Below are 16,212 nucleotides of genomic sequence, written 5' to 3'. Positions count from 1 at the left end.
CTATTGTTCCTTAAAGGGAAGCAAATTGCTATAAATCTGTCATATGCCATAGTGACAAGTGTCCATGACTGCACACTTCCAAAGAATAAAACAAAGAACATATAACTTAAACAAGCCTCATAGACAATGTATCTGTTGTCAAACAAAAATGTGTCTAAGACTTTTGGGATGAGAGCAGTGCTCCCACACAAATCTGTCAAAGCCAGGTTGAACACAATCATGTATTTAGGAGTATGAAGAGTCTTGACCAGGAAAATCAGATATGGCAGCAGCTGGGGCCATTATGAATTCCTTCTTTTCTAGACGAAAAACAGCACTGTGTTAAGAAATACCTTAAAATGATAAACTTGTTCTTTAGTAAAGTAATATATCAAAGTAATAACTGGTGCAAAACATGTAGAACTATACACTTTTCTGTTTTACTTTCAGACTGTGGATGTCAAGCACATCTGTTGATCAGGTTTTATGCATCATAGTCCTGAAATACCACCTCATATAAGTGCAAAAACTTTTTTCTGAAAAAATGTTTCTTTCCCATTTGTAGTTTAAATTTGAAGGTAAAGGAAACACGACCACAGTCTGAAAGCAATAAGTACATTAAAAAGATTTAACCAAATATGTTGAGTATTTTTAGCATATGAAGAGAAAAACATTAATGAGTCTACTTAACATTAAGGTTTTCCAGAAAGAGAATAGCTCACAATGACTTCTAAAACATCTGGGATCCACAAAATTACAGCAACACCAATCAATCAAGAAAATCAAGGTCCTGAGGTTCCAGCTTGGAAAAGCAAATTAAGGCAAGAAAGACGGGCTCTGAATTAAACTGGATCCACTTCAGGAAATGAGGAATCAATGTAGTTCTAATATCAAAAATGCTGAATCTCAAATTTAATTCTGTACTTCCACTGTCAATCATTTCTGAAACCAGAAAGGACTAGAAATCAATTAAATCTTTATAGGCTGAGAAAAACTTTTATTGATTTACCTTCCTGCACTTGGTAAATTCAGCTACAGCTACAGAGCCCTAATATACTGTGGTTTTTCATTGAATATTTAGTTCCCACTTGCAACTTTAAATTTAAGTCACTCTCCTTGTCTCAGCTACATGAAGTGTTGGTGAAATCAGATAAAAGAAATCCTGCTGCTCTAAACAATTTTGAGTCTCATTTTCTAAAAGCTACAGTAGATTTTACTGCTTTTCTTCACAGTAAAATGGTGGTGCTGTTCTTCAACTATGGCCTTATTTCCTGTGCTGACTGTTGTCATGGAGTGTCATTTAGGTGTTAATGCACATGGAAGTTGCACATGGAGGCATTTCATAGCAGCCTGTCAATATCCAACTGAGATAAAGGCAAAATGCCTCAAAACCAATTTCTAAATGTTGACCACATATGTTTAAATATATTTCATCTATTTTATATATGTACATCTCTGGTGTTGAAGTATTGTTAAACAACAGTGAATGATGAGAAGGTAAAAATTAATTTTTCTGAAATATGTGATATCTTAAGCAGTGCAGACTTAACAGATTCATGTTTGATTTCATTTTGCACAACAGATAAATGGCTAGTAAGAAATCAATAGTAAAACATTCTAAACCTTTGTATGCTATTTTAACACTTTCCACTTTGTCAGCATAGCAGTAAATACCTTCTTGGACATAGTTATGTTACTCAGCATACTGTTACATTGTTTTTTGATAGAGTTCAGCACTTCTTCTGTCTTTAAAGAGTATAAAATAGGATTGAGTAAAGGTGGTACGATGTATGATAAAGTCATGCTTATGATCCTGCTATCACGATCAACTTCGGAAATCAAATTAACTACGCTGATGTACAAAATGGGAAAAAAGCAAATAACCACTAGAATTAAATGAGAAGTGCAGGTTTTCAAAGCTTTTAGTCTTTCCTTTCGTGATGCAATCCTGGTAAGTGCTATGGCAATGTAAATATATGTCAATGTTATCAATATAGGAGGTAAAATGGGATTTATAGCAAGGCCAACCATTGAAATATTGTAACTTAAAGATGAGTCACCAGAGGACAGGTCCATTATCAATCCATGATTACAGAAAAAGCTTTGTATCACCAAAGAGCCACAGAAAGAAAGACGATCAAGTAGCCCAACCATACTTGCTGATACACTCAATAAAACAACCCACACTAACAGCAGCATTGCAGCAATAGCTGGTTTAGTCACAATACTATGGTACCTTAAAGGGAAGCAAATTGCTATAAATCTGTCATATGCCATAATGACAAGTGTCCATGACTGCACGTCTGTAAACAAATAGACAAAAAACATATAACTTAAACAAGCCTCAAAAAAAAATGTCGGTCCTGTCAAACAAAAATGTTTCAAATACTTTTGGGGTGAGAGCAGTGCTCCCACACAAATCTGCTAAAGCCAGGTTGAACACAATCATGTATTTAGGAGTATGAAGAGTCCTGACCAGGTAAATCACTGACATTAGGAAGACATTCCCAACAACAGTCATGATATAGGCAAAACACAGGAAGATTAAAAAATATGTAACATGAGGGATATTGGAAAATCCACTGAAATAAAATTTTGCAGGACGAACAAATGTGACATTAGATATGGTAGCAGCTTTCACTTTTGGGACCATTATCACTTTGAGTAGATGTAAAAAGAGCAAATGCAATTTATAATAACACATAACACAGCTGACTGATGGAAACTGTTCTAACCAAACTCACCTCAGATACTATCAAGTGTGCAGTTCCCTAAAATGAGCTGTACTATAAGAGCCTCATCATTTATACTTTTCTTCTGTCATTGAGAGACAGCAGAAAGGCAGGAAGCTGCATCACATGATTAGGAATCATATACTAATATATTCTATATGAAACTTCCTCATAGTATCTTTCATCAATATGTGGTTCAATACAATCAGCTCTGACTCAGCTGTTACGATTGTCAGTGGAATACAGAATAATTCTTTATGGCACAGTGTAAAAACTATTCAATTTAAACCATTGTCCTCTTCTGAGAGACATGAATACTTAGTAGGATTTGAGATTTAGATTGAAGAAAATCTCCCCTCTATTACACATTTTCATGTCTTCTTGTTTTTGCTTTATTTTCAGACACAAAAGACTGACATTGAAGACACTGTGACAGTTAACAAGAACAAAATACATGCTGTCATTTTTTGTTCTGTAAGAAGGCAGCAACAAGCCTTTTCCTGACTTCTGAAGAAAACTCAGCAGTGTTGGGAAAAAAAAACATCACAAGGTTTTCAACATGCTGCTTAAATGATGCAGAAATAGGATAGTTTATTGATCCATGTATTGCAATCTGAGTTGATTTAACCTGTTTAATGTATGTAGTAGGTATGAATAGTCATTAACCAGAAACCAGTAAAGACAAAATACCTCATAATAACCACTATTGTAAAACTAAAACTCTGATACTTAATATTAAACTTACTTATTAATAAAAGAAATTACAAATTAGTATAATGCTATTTTAACACTCTGCTTTGCATTGAATATAGAGGTCACCTTGGTGCAGAAAGTTATGTTGATCAGCCGATGGTTTTTACAAAGTCTCTTGATTGAGCTCAAATTTCTTCTGTGTTTATTGAGTATATAATAGGACTGAGCAAAGATAGTATTGTGATTGACACAGCTGAGTTTATGGTCCGGTCATTAGGATGGATGTTGGAGGTCAATATACTTATGTTGGTGACTAAGAGTCGTAAAAATGCAATAGCCACAAGAATCAGGTATAAAGTCCAAGTTTGCTAAGTGCAATGAAAATGCAAACATATTTTGCTGCTATCAAAACAGGAGGAGAAAATTAAGACATTACAATTAAGACAACATATGCCATCTTCCTGTTTAAAGATGAATCATTACAGACCAGAAGATGTTTACATTAAAGGCTTTCTATTACTGAAGCCCCACAGAAAGAGAGGTAATTAAAAGTAACCCAACCATGCATGATATTATACTCAATATAGAAACCCATGCAAATAACAGCATTGCAGCAACAGCAGGTTTAGTCACAATACTATGGTACCTTAAAGGGAAGCAAATTGCTATAAATCTGTCATATGCCATAGTGACAAGTGTCCATGACTGCACACTTGCAAAGAACCAAACAAAGAACATATAACTTAAACAAGCCTCATAGACAATGTATCTGTTGTCAAACAAAAATGTGTCTAAGACTTTTGGGATGAGAGCAGTGCTCCCACACAAATCTGTCAAAGCCAGGTTGAACACAATCATGTATTTAGGAGTATGAAGAGTCTTGACCAGGAAAATCACTGAGAGAAGAAGAACATTCCCAAAAACAGTCATGATATAGACAAAACACAGGAAGATATAAAAATATGTAACATGAGGCATGTTGGAAAATCCACTGAGATAAATTTTTGCAGGACGAACAAATGTGACATTAGATATGGTAGCAGCTTTCTTGTCTGGGGCCATTATTTCTTTCACTAAGTGTAAATAGAGAAAATTACACAATATATAATAAAAGATGACACAGCTGACTGATGGGAACTGTTGCAAACAAACTCACCTCAGACAGTAACAAGTGTGCAGCTCCCTGAAGTGAGATGTACTGTGACAGACCTGCCATTTACATTTTCTTTTCTTTGTGGCACAGGAGAAAATGCAGTGTCACATGATCATGAATTAGAGATTGATATTGTATAACTATCTTAGAGCATATGTCATGAACATGTTGATGCAATCAGCTCAGTTAACTAAAGTCACCAGAATAATGATTTATTCTTTAATTGCATGATACAAACAAGAAAAAGAATTGAAAAATCCCTGAAATTGTAAAGCATTATTAGTGATTTAAGAAATAATGTAAACAGGGTCACTGTCAGCGTATAAGCAATGTAAGGACATGTGCAGACAAAGAACCAGGGAGTCAGGGCAAGACAGACCAGTGAAGTGAATTTTATTAAACTAACAGGGAATACAACAGAATACAGCTACAGAACACACAAGGGAAAAAAATCACTAACCAGGAAGTGAGGTGAAGGAGTGGGCATGAGGGCAGAAAAGGAGAGTCTGGGGGGATCCACCAAAAAGCAAGCAAGGATGAGGGTCCATACTGGTGGGAAGTCTCTAAGAAAAGCTGAACACTGGGTTAGCAGAAAACTGAGGCCATGCTGGAAGACGGCCATAGGCTGGGGCTCTGGCGTAATATGGGGCTGAGGCCTAGGCTGGGGCTGTGGTGTTGTGGTGTGCTTAATGTTTCTATATGAGAGATATGACACATGAACTATGAAATATTTACTACTGCTTAATTTCCAGGAGTTGAAAATGTTGTACTATTTATAAAACTACCATACTTAATATGATGTAATATTTTCAAAGGCCTTTAATAATTACACAAAGTTATGAGAACCAACAGATTAAAATCATGTCTTTTTGCCACATGTGATGTTTTATGTAGTGTAGAGTCATAGAGTCATTATATGTCTACTGAAACAGCAAAACACAATGGTTGATGAAATAACACAAAAAAATAAAATTTAAAACCAAAACTTAATACAAAAAGCTGATGATAAAATACATATAATACACATGATACAATTTTAACACTAAATGTCAGTTTAGCAGTTGAGACGTCACCTTGTTAGGTTGATCAGCCTATTGTTTTTACAAAGTTTCTTGATAGAGTTCAGCACTTCTTCTGTCTTTAAAGAGTATATGATAGGATTTAGTAAAGCTGGTGCGGTGTGTGACAAAAAAGAGTTTATGATCCTGGCATTAGGATGGAGGGAGGAGGTCAGTGCAGCTATGTTGGTGCCCAAATATGGTAAGTAAAAAATAGCCACGAGAATCATGTGAGAAGTACAAGTTTTCAATGCTTTGACTCTTTCTTTATGTGATGCAATCCTGCTCAGTGCTATGGCAATGCAAACATATGTCAGTGCTATTAATATAGGAGGTAAACAAATTACTACTGCAAACACAACACCTGCAATTATGAAATTTAAAGACGTGTCATTACAGGCCAGACGAAATGTTGGTCCATGATCACAGAAAAAGCTTTGTATCACCAAAGATCCACAGAAGGAGAGACGATCAAGTAGCCCAACCATGCATGATATTAGACTCAACATGACAATCCACACTAACAGCAGCATTGCAGCAATAGCTGGTTTAGTCACAATACTATGGTACCTTAAAGGGAAGCAAATTGCTATAAATCTGTCATATGCCATAATAACAAGTGTCCATGACTGTACACTTAGAAAGAACCAAACAAAGAATATTTGACATAAACAAGCCTCATAGACAATGTATCTGTTGTCAAACAAAAATGTGTCTAAGACTTTTGGGATGAGAGCAGTGCTCCCACACAAATCTGTCAAAGCCAGGTTGAACACAATCATGTATTTAGGAGTATGAAGAGTCTTGACCAGGAAAATCATTAAGAGAAGGAGAATATTCCCAACAACAGTCATGATATAGACAAAACACAGGAAGATATAAAAATATGTAACATGAGGGATGTTGGAAAATCCACTGAGATAAAATTTAGCAGGACGAACAAATGTGACATTAGATATGGTAGCAGCTTTCTTGTCTGGGGCCATTATTTCTTTCTCTAAGTGTAAATAGAAAAAATTATATAGTACATAATAAAGGATAACACAACTGACTGATGGGAACTGTTGTAAGTAAACTCACCTCAGACAGTAACAAGTGTGCAGTTCCCTGAAGTGAGTTGTATTGTGAGAGCTGTCATTTATATTATATCCTCTGTCACTGTGACACAATAGAAATGAGGGTAGACGTGTCACATGATCATAAATTAGACACGTCATCAACATCACTCAATTGTTGTCACAATGATACTGACTGTTTTTTAATTGCTTAGTACATAAACATGAAAAATATCAACAAATCCCTGAAATTCTAAACTATAATTAGTGATTTAAGAAATTGTAAAGTTTTAATCCAGACATCTGTTATCTACCACTTGTTACTGCTATCCAGGGTCGCAGGGGCTGCAGTCAAGTCCAGCTGACAATGGTCCTCAGCTTACGTCCTGAATTCATCATCAGTCTTTTACATGGCTGACACACTGAGAAACACTCATACTCATGTTCACACCTATAGATGATTTAGAGTCACCATTTAAGCTCACCTGACTGCATGTTATTACTTGAACTGAAGTCTGGTTACTCAGATAAAACCTACACAGACACAGGGAGAACATAAAACAGCACAGAAAGGTCCTGGATCAGGGTTTCAAACCCATAAACCCCTTGCTGTGAGACACCTGCTAACCACTGCCCCACCAGGTTGACCCTAGAAATCAAGTATTTATCATCAATCTTAGCAAATGTAGAGAAAATACAACAGTTTCTACTTAGATGTACTGTAATAATTTAAATGATTTCAACAGTTTAAGCCATTGACCTGGTCTGAGCTGAATGAGGTCAGACACCAGCTGCTCCAAAATATTAACAGTCTTATTTTTTTAAGCTGCTGAAGATTTTTCTTGTTTTTAATCCGAGACACATTTTTGATGTTATTCTTGACACAGTGAGATTTGTGAAGCCTTGAAATCAGCTTTGGTTCCACTGATGTTAAAGGTTGCAACACTTATTTAAATAATTATAGCTCTGTTTTATGTGCATGTGAAAATTCTGCAAATACTTGTGAGCAGCCATTTGAAAAAGGTTTTACATGTTGATGCTAGTTTGTCTGAGCATCAGTCTGGATTTTGGAAGCAGCTTAGCAATGCTGCTACTGCTACAATCAAAGCTGTGAGTGATATTATTTGAAATCAAAAGCAGAGCTGTGCAGCTGTAGATATTATCTTGTCTGACCAAATAGCAGACTGCTTTACTCATTATGTCTGAGGTAATATTCAACACGCAAAAGCTAATGGGCCCCTCATAAACTTTACAAACTACAGTCTTCGTTTTATGTTCTACAGTCTCTGCACATTCAGCTCCATTTTGTACTGAATGAAGACAAAATATTCATCCATTATCTATAGTGCTAATTCCTACCATCCAGGGTCAAGTTTGGAGCCGATCCCAGGTGACACTGTCCAAGAGGCAGGGTACACCCTGGACAGTTTATCATCCGAAGACAAAGCAGACACATGGTGACAAACAAATATCAAAGCAACAGCAATTTCTACAGTCAGATATTACCAAACAGGCTTTGTCTCTTTTTAAAGTATTAATATTATTAAAGTTTGTAAAGATGGCATAATTGGTTCATCTATTTATTCTGACAAAAGTTATTTCAGCCATGCTTTTTGTCTCTGTATAACACATATAACATATGAGATATTAAATATTTAACAGTGAAATTTCCACCAGTTCTAAATTTTGTACTGCATTTTAAGTTCAGATGGTTATTTTTAATATAATTGAATATTTTATATGCCTTTAAAATTACAGCTGAATAAAGGATTGAAAATCAATAGTTACTCATGATGGTGTATTTTTGCCAAATATATGTCTTAAAGCGTATTAGAGCCATAACATACTCATATCTCTGATTTCATTTTGAAAAGAAGATCATTATAGAGCTCCTGCAACAGCAAAATACAATGACTGATACACCACTTAATAACTTTATTGTAAAAAGTATAGTAAAACTGTAGTACTTGCTAGTAAAAGTTGATAAAAAACATACAAACACAATAAAGTTTTAACACTATGTTATGTGCTAGTTCAGCAGTTATGAAGGGCTCCCTTTGCTTGATACAGTTATCTTTCTCAGCCTATTGTTTTTGTAAAGTTTCTTGATAGAGTTCAGCACTTCTTCTGTCTTTAAAGAGTATATAATAGGATTTAACAAAGATGGTATGGTGTGTGTTAAAGCAGAGTTTATCATCCTGGAATTAGGATGGAGGGAGGAGGTCACTGCAGCTATATTGGTGCCCAGGAGTGGGAAGTAAAAAATAGCCACAAGAATCAGGTGAGAAGTACAAGTTTTCAATGCTTTGTCTCTTTCTTTATGTGATGCAATCCTGCTCAGTGCTATGGCAATGCAAACATATGTCAGTGCTATTAATATAGGAGGTAAAAAAAATACTACTGCTAACACAACACCTGCAATTATGAAATTTAAAGATGTGTCATTACAGGCCAGACGAAATGTTGGTCCATGATCACAGAAAAAGTTTTGTATCACCAAAGATCCACAGAAGGAGAGACGATCAAGTAGCCCAACCAAGCATGACATTAGACTCAATAAAACAACCCACACTAACAGCAGCATTGCAGCTATAGCTGGTTTAGTCACAATACTATGGTACCTTAAAGGGAAGCAAATGGCTATAAATCTGTCATATGCCATAATAACAAGTGTCCATGACTGTACACTTAGAAAGAACCAAACAAAGAATATTTGACATAAACAAGCCTCATAGACAATGTATCTGTTGTCAAACAAAAATGTGTCTAAGAGTTTTGGGATGAGAGCAGTGCTCCCACACAAATCTGTCAAAGCCAGGTTGAACACAATCATGTATTTAGGAGTATGAAGAGTCTTGACCAGGAAAATCACTGAGAGAAGGAGAACATTCCCAACAACAGTTATGATATAGACAAAACACAGGAAGATATAAAAATATGTAACATGAGGGATGTTGGAAAATCCACTGAGATAAAATTTTACAGGACGAACAAATGTGACATTAGATATGGTAGCAGCTTTCTTGTCTGGAGCCATTATTTCTTTCACTAAGTGTAAATAGAGAAAATTACACAATATATAATAAAAGATGACACAGCTGACTGATGGGAACTGCTGTAAACAAACTCACCTCAGACAGTAACAAGTGTGCAATTTCCTGAAGTGAGTTGTACTGTGACAGACCTGCCATTTATATTGTGTCCTCTGTCATTGTGAGATAGCAGAAATGGAGGTCACTGTCACATGATCATGAATTACACTTTGATGTTTTTCAATGTGTAACTGTCTGATTTTGATGCAACTGACTCCATTAAAAATTGTCAGGAACATTTTGAATTGCTGTATGTTAGAGAGATTAAAATGTTTACCCTCAAGTGACCTGATCCACCTTACTTTAGTATAACTGAAACACTTCTGAATAGGGCCTATTGTGTATTGTAGAAATATAGTTTTTGCTCTCAGTGAGCACAGTTTGCTCTAACCTTGACAATTTGATAAGGGCCCAGATGTCTTTTTGTGGGAAATCACCTCCCTTTTGTGTTACCATGAAAACTGATGTGTTGGGCTGCAAGCAGCCAGTGATCCTCATGCTGTACCAAGGTGCTGTGTGACTGTTACTCCTTGCAAGTAAAACTTCTATATAATCTTACCGATGTTCGTCCTCTGAGTCTATTTGTTAAAGGATTTACCTAACACTCTGTAATTGGGACAATACAGAAACTGGACCATCAACACCAAATATCAGCAATGAAAAAGCCTTATAAATGATTTAAGAATTAACAAAAAAATTGTAAAGGCTTAACTCCCAAAGCAAGTATGACCTTTTGAACTCTTAATATATAATGAGATTTCATGCACAATGTCACAGCCTTTAGCAAAGGAGGAATGTGATATAATCAAAATCATTAAATGATAATTCAAAAGATTATCTAGATGTTTGTTTTAAATGCAATATATGTTTGACCAGAATTATCTGCAGCCAAAAAAGAAAGTATATCTTCCCACTGTACTACAATCTGTTTAAATGTAATCATGATGTCATTATAATGCACATGCACCCTTCAGGCATCCTATAATGTGATATGAGTCCCTTTTTTTCCAGACTGCAGAGCTTTTACACAGAGGCTGTTCTCTAAAACACAATCTGTGTAGTTCAGGGCCAAATTAAGACTCAAAAATATACTACATATTGTATGCATTATTATTATATAATACAGCCTATTATGAAAAAACCCGAAGAGATGATTATATTTGACACACTTATACTAACAACTTTAAGCCAGTCTACAGGGAGCTTGACCTTATCAGAGAGCAGAGAATTATATAGGCTAAATGAAGACGGTAAACATGGCCCAAGAAAAAATGTGTTTGATACAATAATGTGCAATATTTTGATTGTTTTGAGTGCTGACTCTTGTTTGTTCTGTTGTAATACATATTTATATTTTGGGATATGTATTTTATATTTTTATTTTTGCCTTTTGTCAGGGGGGTCGTTGTTATTATGGCTATGCTATGCATGTTAGCCTACCTCCATCACCTCTTTCTTTTTCTCGCAGTAGCCTCTCCACATTTTCAAAAGTTTAGCCTCATCTGGCAAAGTCTCTTCATTTTTGCAATCTGAAAGCCTTATGATTCGAAGGGCCAGTCCACAGTCTTTAGTTAAGCCCTCTTCTTCTTTAGGTTTTGCTTTTACACAGGTTCAATTTTGCAGCTTATCACTCCCCTACTCCCCCGTCAGGAGAATTTTATTATCGTTAGTTTGTAAATGAACGAATCTGGAGGCTGCTGAAATTATTCTCTTCATGTAAAGAGATTTTCCAGCGCTCAGTCAATAAAGTCGGTTATTTTGACGCAGTACAATGTATTTACGGAAGTCAAAGTTATTTAAGGCAAATATTTCACAACATCAGTTGTATGTGCCTTGGAAAAAATACAGATGTCATGACCTCAGTGTCCTCAATGGTGGGTACAGCCATGGTGGAGTTTTGTTTTTTCTCAGGGCTCTGTCATCATTCAACATCCAGACTTCTATAGCATCACATTTCAGACATTTCACCACATCACTGTCTACTTCATCCTTCTACCATTTGTCTGTGTGCTTACAGTGCTTTTGAATACTGTGATAAACTACAGTAACAGTATGCAGTTTTCTGAAGTGAGTTTTGGTGTGACACCTGGCGTTTGTATTTTTTCATTTCATTGTAAGACGGTAAAAAAAAATCACATGATCTTGAATTAGATGTTGATATTCTAGAGATTCCTTATATTGTTTGTCATCAAAGTGCTGATGCAATCAGAAATGTGTCAGACTGTTGAATACTCACATGTTTTACACAGGTCCGTTGATGAGGAAGTACATAGAGGCGGCTCGGGTGGTTCAGCTGATTATAGGTTTAATTCAAACTATACAGAGTGCTCTGGAGATCAACCCTCATGGGACACACGGAGCGATCTGAGCTCTAGGCGAAATCTATAGAATGTATATACATTGTAACTTGGTCACCGCCCTACATACCAGTACTTTTCCACAAAAGGAATTCGGACCATTACCATATATGGAGTTGTTATTCCCTTTACCTTCCCTCATAGTAAAGACATAGTGAAGAGCGGTGACCCTATCACGTGTCTAAACATATAAGATTACACTATACTGCAATACTAGTCACAGAGTGTGTCTGCATTCCCACACAGACCAAACAGCAAAGCTAATAACAGGGGTGGAGCCAAGCCCAGGTGACACTAGATACCTAGGACAGTTTGTCAAACACAAAGCTTGCACTGTATTTCCATTCCAAATTGTTATATTTAATATAATGTAATATCTTTATATGCCTTTAATAATTACACTGGAATGAATCACTGAAAAACAAAAGTTCTGCATGATGATTTCTTCTTGCCAAATAGTTGATGTCTTAAGCAGTGTAGAGCCATAACATATTCATATCTCTGATTTCATTTTGCAAAGATCATTATAGAGCTACTGCAACAGCAAAATACAATGACTGGAACACCACTTAATAATCACAGTTTTAAAGTAAAAAATGTAGCACTTGACTGTAAAAGGTTGACAGTAAAATCTTATGAAACACACTATTTACTACACAGTTATGTCAGTACAGTTATAAAGAGGTTAGCTTGTTTGGTAAGGTTATTGGTTTGGTAAGGCTTTTTTTTGTGTATCTTGGCTCCCCAAGATACACAAAGAAGAAGCCCCCCTCAGATCCATCATCAGCAGCATAAACTCAGTGACATAAAACATTGCCAAACACCTTGCCACCATCTTAGCACCACTGGTATGTCACACAGACCACCACATCCAGAATTCAGAGGAATTGGCCTCCAAAGTCAGACATCTAAAACTGGATACAGATGAAACAATGGTATCCTTGATATTACATTCCTCTTCACTAGCATCCTCAACACCAATGCTCTAACATCTATTAGGAGAAGACTAAAAAACAGCACCGTCTCGACCAGGAGCAGCCTCAAGGCAGACCAAATTTGCCTGCTTCTGGATCTATGTCTGAACACCACTTACTTCTCACACAGAGGTGAATTTACAGACAGAAACATGGATGTGCCATGGGTGAAAATCAAGACCCAGGAAATTCAAGCCTTCTCAGATCACATCAATGCAGTAGACACAAACATCATATTCCCCAGAGAGGACGCAAAATAGAACAGGCTAGCCTTTTTGGACTGTGAGGTTGTCATCTAGAAATAGAAGTCTACAGGAAAACCACAAACATGGACCAATACCTGCTATTTGACTCCCATCACCTATTGCAACACAAACTAGGAGTCATCAGGACTTTGGTCCACAGAGCAACATCCCTACCTCTATGGAGGAGAAGAAGGAGGAGGATGCACATTTGAAGACAGCCCTCAAAACATGTGACAACGCTAAGTGGGCTAAGGCGTCATCCACATCAGGAAGGCAAATAAGTGACAAAGCTGAAACTTGACATCCACAGAGAAAAAAACCTGGTAATTCCTTATGTAGTAGGTGTTTCAGAGAGTCTTAAAAGGATTTTTGGGAAGAATCACATACGGGTTCACTTCAGAGCCACCAACACACAGACACTGGTTCCCACTAAAGATACAACAAAAGAGGAGCAATGTACTGTATGCTGTCCAGTGTAGGGAAGAATGCTCAGAACTCTACATTGGAAAAACCAAACAACCACTTAACAGGCCACAGTCAGCTGTGCACCTCCATTTAAAGGAAACAGGACACTCGTGAAGACAGTGATGTACATATTTTGGACAGAGAAGATAGAGAGGTTTGAAAGAGGCATCAGGGAAGTCATACATGTTTAGGTGGAAAAACCCTCCCATAACAGGGGTGGAGGGTTCAGATATAACTTACCTTCAATTTACCAGGCTGCCCTTTCATCTGTTCCCCGGAGGTTAAGGAACACATCACATGTCCTTCAGGGAGGACACACTCTGCAGCCATGGTGGATCAAAGGGGTCACATGAGTCTACCATTAGATCCTAATGACACTCACCTGTGCTCACTTCCATTGTTCACCTAATGAGCCTATTCAGGCCAGGTGTGAAGTGAAACCAACTTAGGAATGTGGGTCTGACGACTCTCGCGCCATTTAAAATCTACAGGGTTTAAAAAATGCCTTTAGGTTGTAGACCCAGTGAGCAGAATTCCAGCTGATTTGACTGTTGTTTTACTATTGAATAAGTGTTATCAGTGTACCTCAGTCCTACACACACACATATATATATATATATATATATATATATATATATATTTTAATTATATATATATATATACATATATATATATATATAATTAAAAAAAAAATTCCCGTCTCACCCGTATGGGTGGTATGTGTGTCTTCCTCAATCTCGGGTCCTCTAACAGAGGCCTGGGAGTTTGAGGGTTCTTCGCAGTACCTTAGCTGTTCCTAGCACTGCGCTCTTCTGGACTGAGATCTCTGATGTTGTTCCTGGGATCTGTTGGAGCCACTCTCTCAGTTTGGTGGTCATAGCCCCGAGGGTGCCGATTACCACGGGGGCCACTGTTGCCTTCACCTTCCACATCTTTTCTAGCTCTTCTTTAAGCCCTTGGTATTTCTCCAGCTTCTCATGTTCCTTCTTTCTGATGTTGCTGTCACTTGGGATCGCTACATCTACCACTACGGCTTTCTTCTGTTGTTTGTCCACCACTACTATGTCCGGTTGGTTAGCCATCACCTGTTTGTAGGTCTGTATCTGGAAGTCCCACAGGATCTTAGCTCGGTCATTCTCCCTCACCTTTGGAGGTGTGTCCCATTTTGACCTTGGGACCTCCAGCCCATACTTGGCACAGATGTTCCTGTACACTATGCCGGCCACTTGGTTATGACGTTCCATGTACGCTCTGCCTGCTAGCATCTTACAACCTGCTGTTATGTGCTGGATTGTCTCAGGAGCATATTTGCACAGCCTGCACCTCGGGTCCTGCCTGGTGTGGTAGACCCCGGCCTCTGTCGATCTTGTGCTCAGGGCCGTTCTTGATCAGTGCCTCTGTGCTGTCTTTCAGTCCAGGTTTTTCCAGCCATCGGTAGGACTTTTTGATATCAGCCACTTCTTGTATCTGTCGGTGGTACATGCCGTGCAGGGGTTTGTCCTGCCATGATGGTTCTTGCTCTTCTTCTTCTGCATCGGGCTTCTGTTGCCTGAGATATTCAGTATTCCATCGCTTGGTGCCATCTTCCTGATGTACTCATGGATCTTGGCTGTTTCATCTTGGATGGTGGCTCTGATGCTCACCAGTCTCCGGCCTCCTTCCTTCCTCTTAGCGTACAGTCTCAGGATGCTGGATTTGGGGTGAAGTCCTCCATGCATTGTGAAGAGCTTCCTTGACATCAGTGGCTTCTATGTCCTCTTTTGGCCAGCTTATTATGCCAGCGGGGTATCTGATGACCGGCAGGGCGTAGGTGTTGATGGCTTGGACCTTGTTCTTCCCATTTAGCTGACTTCTTAGGACTTGCCTTACTCTCTGTAGGTATTTGGCTGTGGCTGCTTTCCTTGCGGCTTCTTCTTGGTTCCCATTTGCCTGTGGGATTCCAAGGTACTTGTAGCTCCCCTCAACATCCGCTATGCTGCCTTCTGGGAGTTCAACTCCTTCAGTCCTGACAACCTTCCCTCTCTTTGTTATCATCCGACCACACTTGTCCAGTCCGAATGACATTCCAATGTTGTTGCTGTATATCCTGTTGGTGTGGATCAGTGAGTCGATGTCTCGCTCGGTCCTGGCATACAGCTTGATGTCATCCATGTACAGGAGGTGGCTGATGGTTGCCCCATTTCGCAGTCGGTATCCAAAGCCAGTCTTAGTGATGATCTGGCTGAGGGGGTTCAGGCCTATGCAGAACAGCAGTGGGACAGAGTATCTCCTTGGTAGATGCTGCACTTGATGGAGACTTGTGCTATCGGCTTGAGGTTGGCTACTAGGGTTGTTGTCCCATTGAGTTCCTTATGAAGGTTCTTAGGGTCCTATTGATGTTGTACAGCTCCAGGCATTCCAGGATCCATG

The 16,212-nt window shown here is 38.0% G+C and overlaps 2 protein-coding genes across 2 annotated transcripts; both read right to left on the bottom strand.

Moving 5' to 3' along the window:
• Positions 1-915: 915 nt before the first annotated feature.
• LOC113142563 (olfactory receptor 1-like) lies at positions 916-9,707 on the bottom strand. Its single transcript, XM_033325539.1, has 3 exons — positions 8,732-9,707; positions 1,831-1,937; positions 916-921 (listed from the first exon to the last, which is right to left on the bottom strand). Exons 1-3 carry the CDS (start codon positions 9,705-9,707, stop codon positions 916-918), a joined length of 1,089 nt encoding a protein of 362 aa, XP_033181430.1.
• Positions 5,627-6,601, bottom strand: LOC113142962 (olfactory receptor 1-like). Its single transcript, XM_026328349.1, has one exon. The coding sequence runs from the start codon at positions 6,599-6,601 to the stop codon at positions 5,627-5,629; it is 975 nt and encodes a 324-aa protein (XP_026184134.1).
• Positions 9,708-16,212: the final 6,505 nt, after the last annotated feature.

Source organism: Mastacembelus armatus, chromosome 14 (assembly GCF_900324485.2).
Source record: "Mastacembelus armatus chromosome 14, fMasArm1.2, whole genome shotgun sequence".
NCBI lineage: Eukaryota > Metazoa > Chordata > Actinopteri > Synbranchiformes > Mastacembelidae > Mastacembelus > Mastacembelus armatus.
This window is presented reverse-complemented; position numbering and strand designations above follow the sequence as displayed.

Bases quoted from the DNA above. Each gene is read 5' to 3' on its own strand.
- LOC113142563 (XM_033325539.1), bottom strand. From the start codon at position 9,707: ATGGCTCCAGACAAGAAAGCTGCTACCATATCTAATGTCACATTTGTT. The intron at 1,938-8,731 runs GCAAAGGGAGCC...ACATTGCCATAG, and splicing joins GAGAAAGATAACTGTATCAA to CACTTACCAGGATTGCATCA.
- LOC113142962 (XM_026328349.1), bottom strand. From the start codon at position 6,601: ATGGCCCCAGACAAGAAAGCTGCTACCATATCTAATGTCACATTTGTT.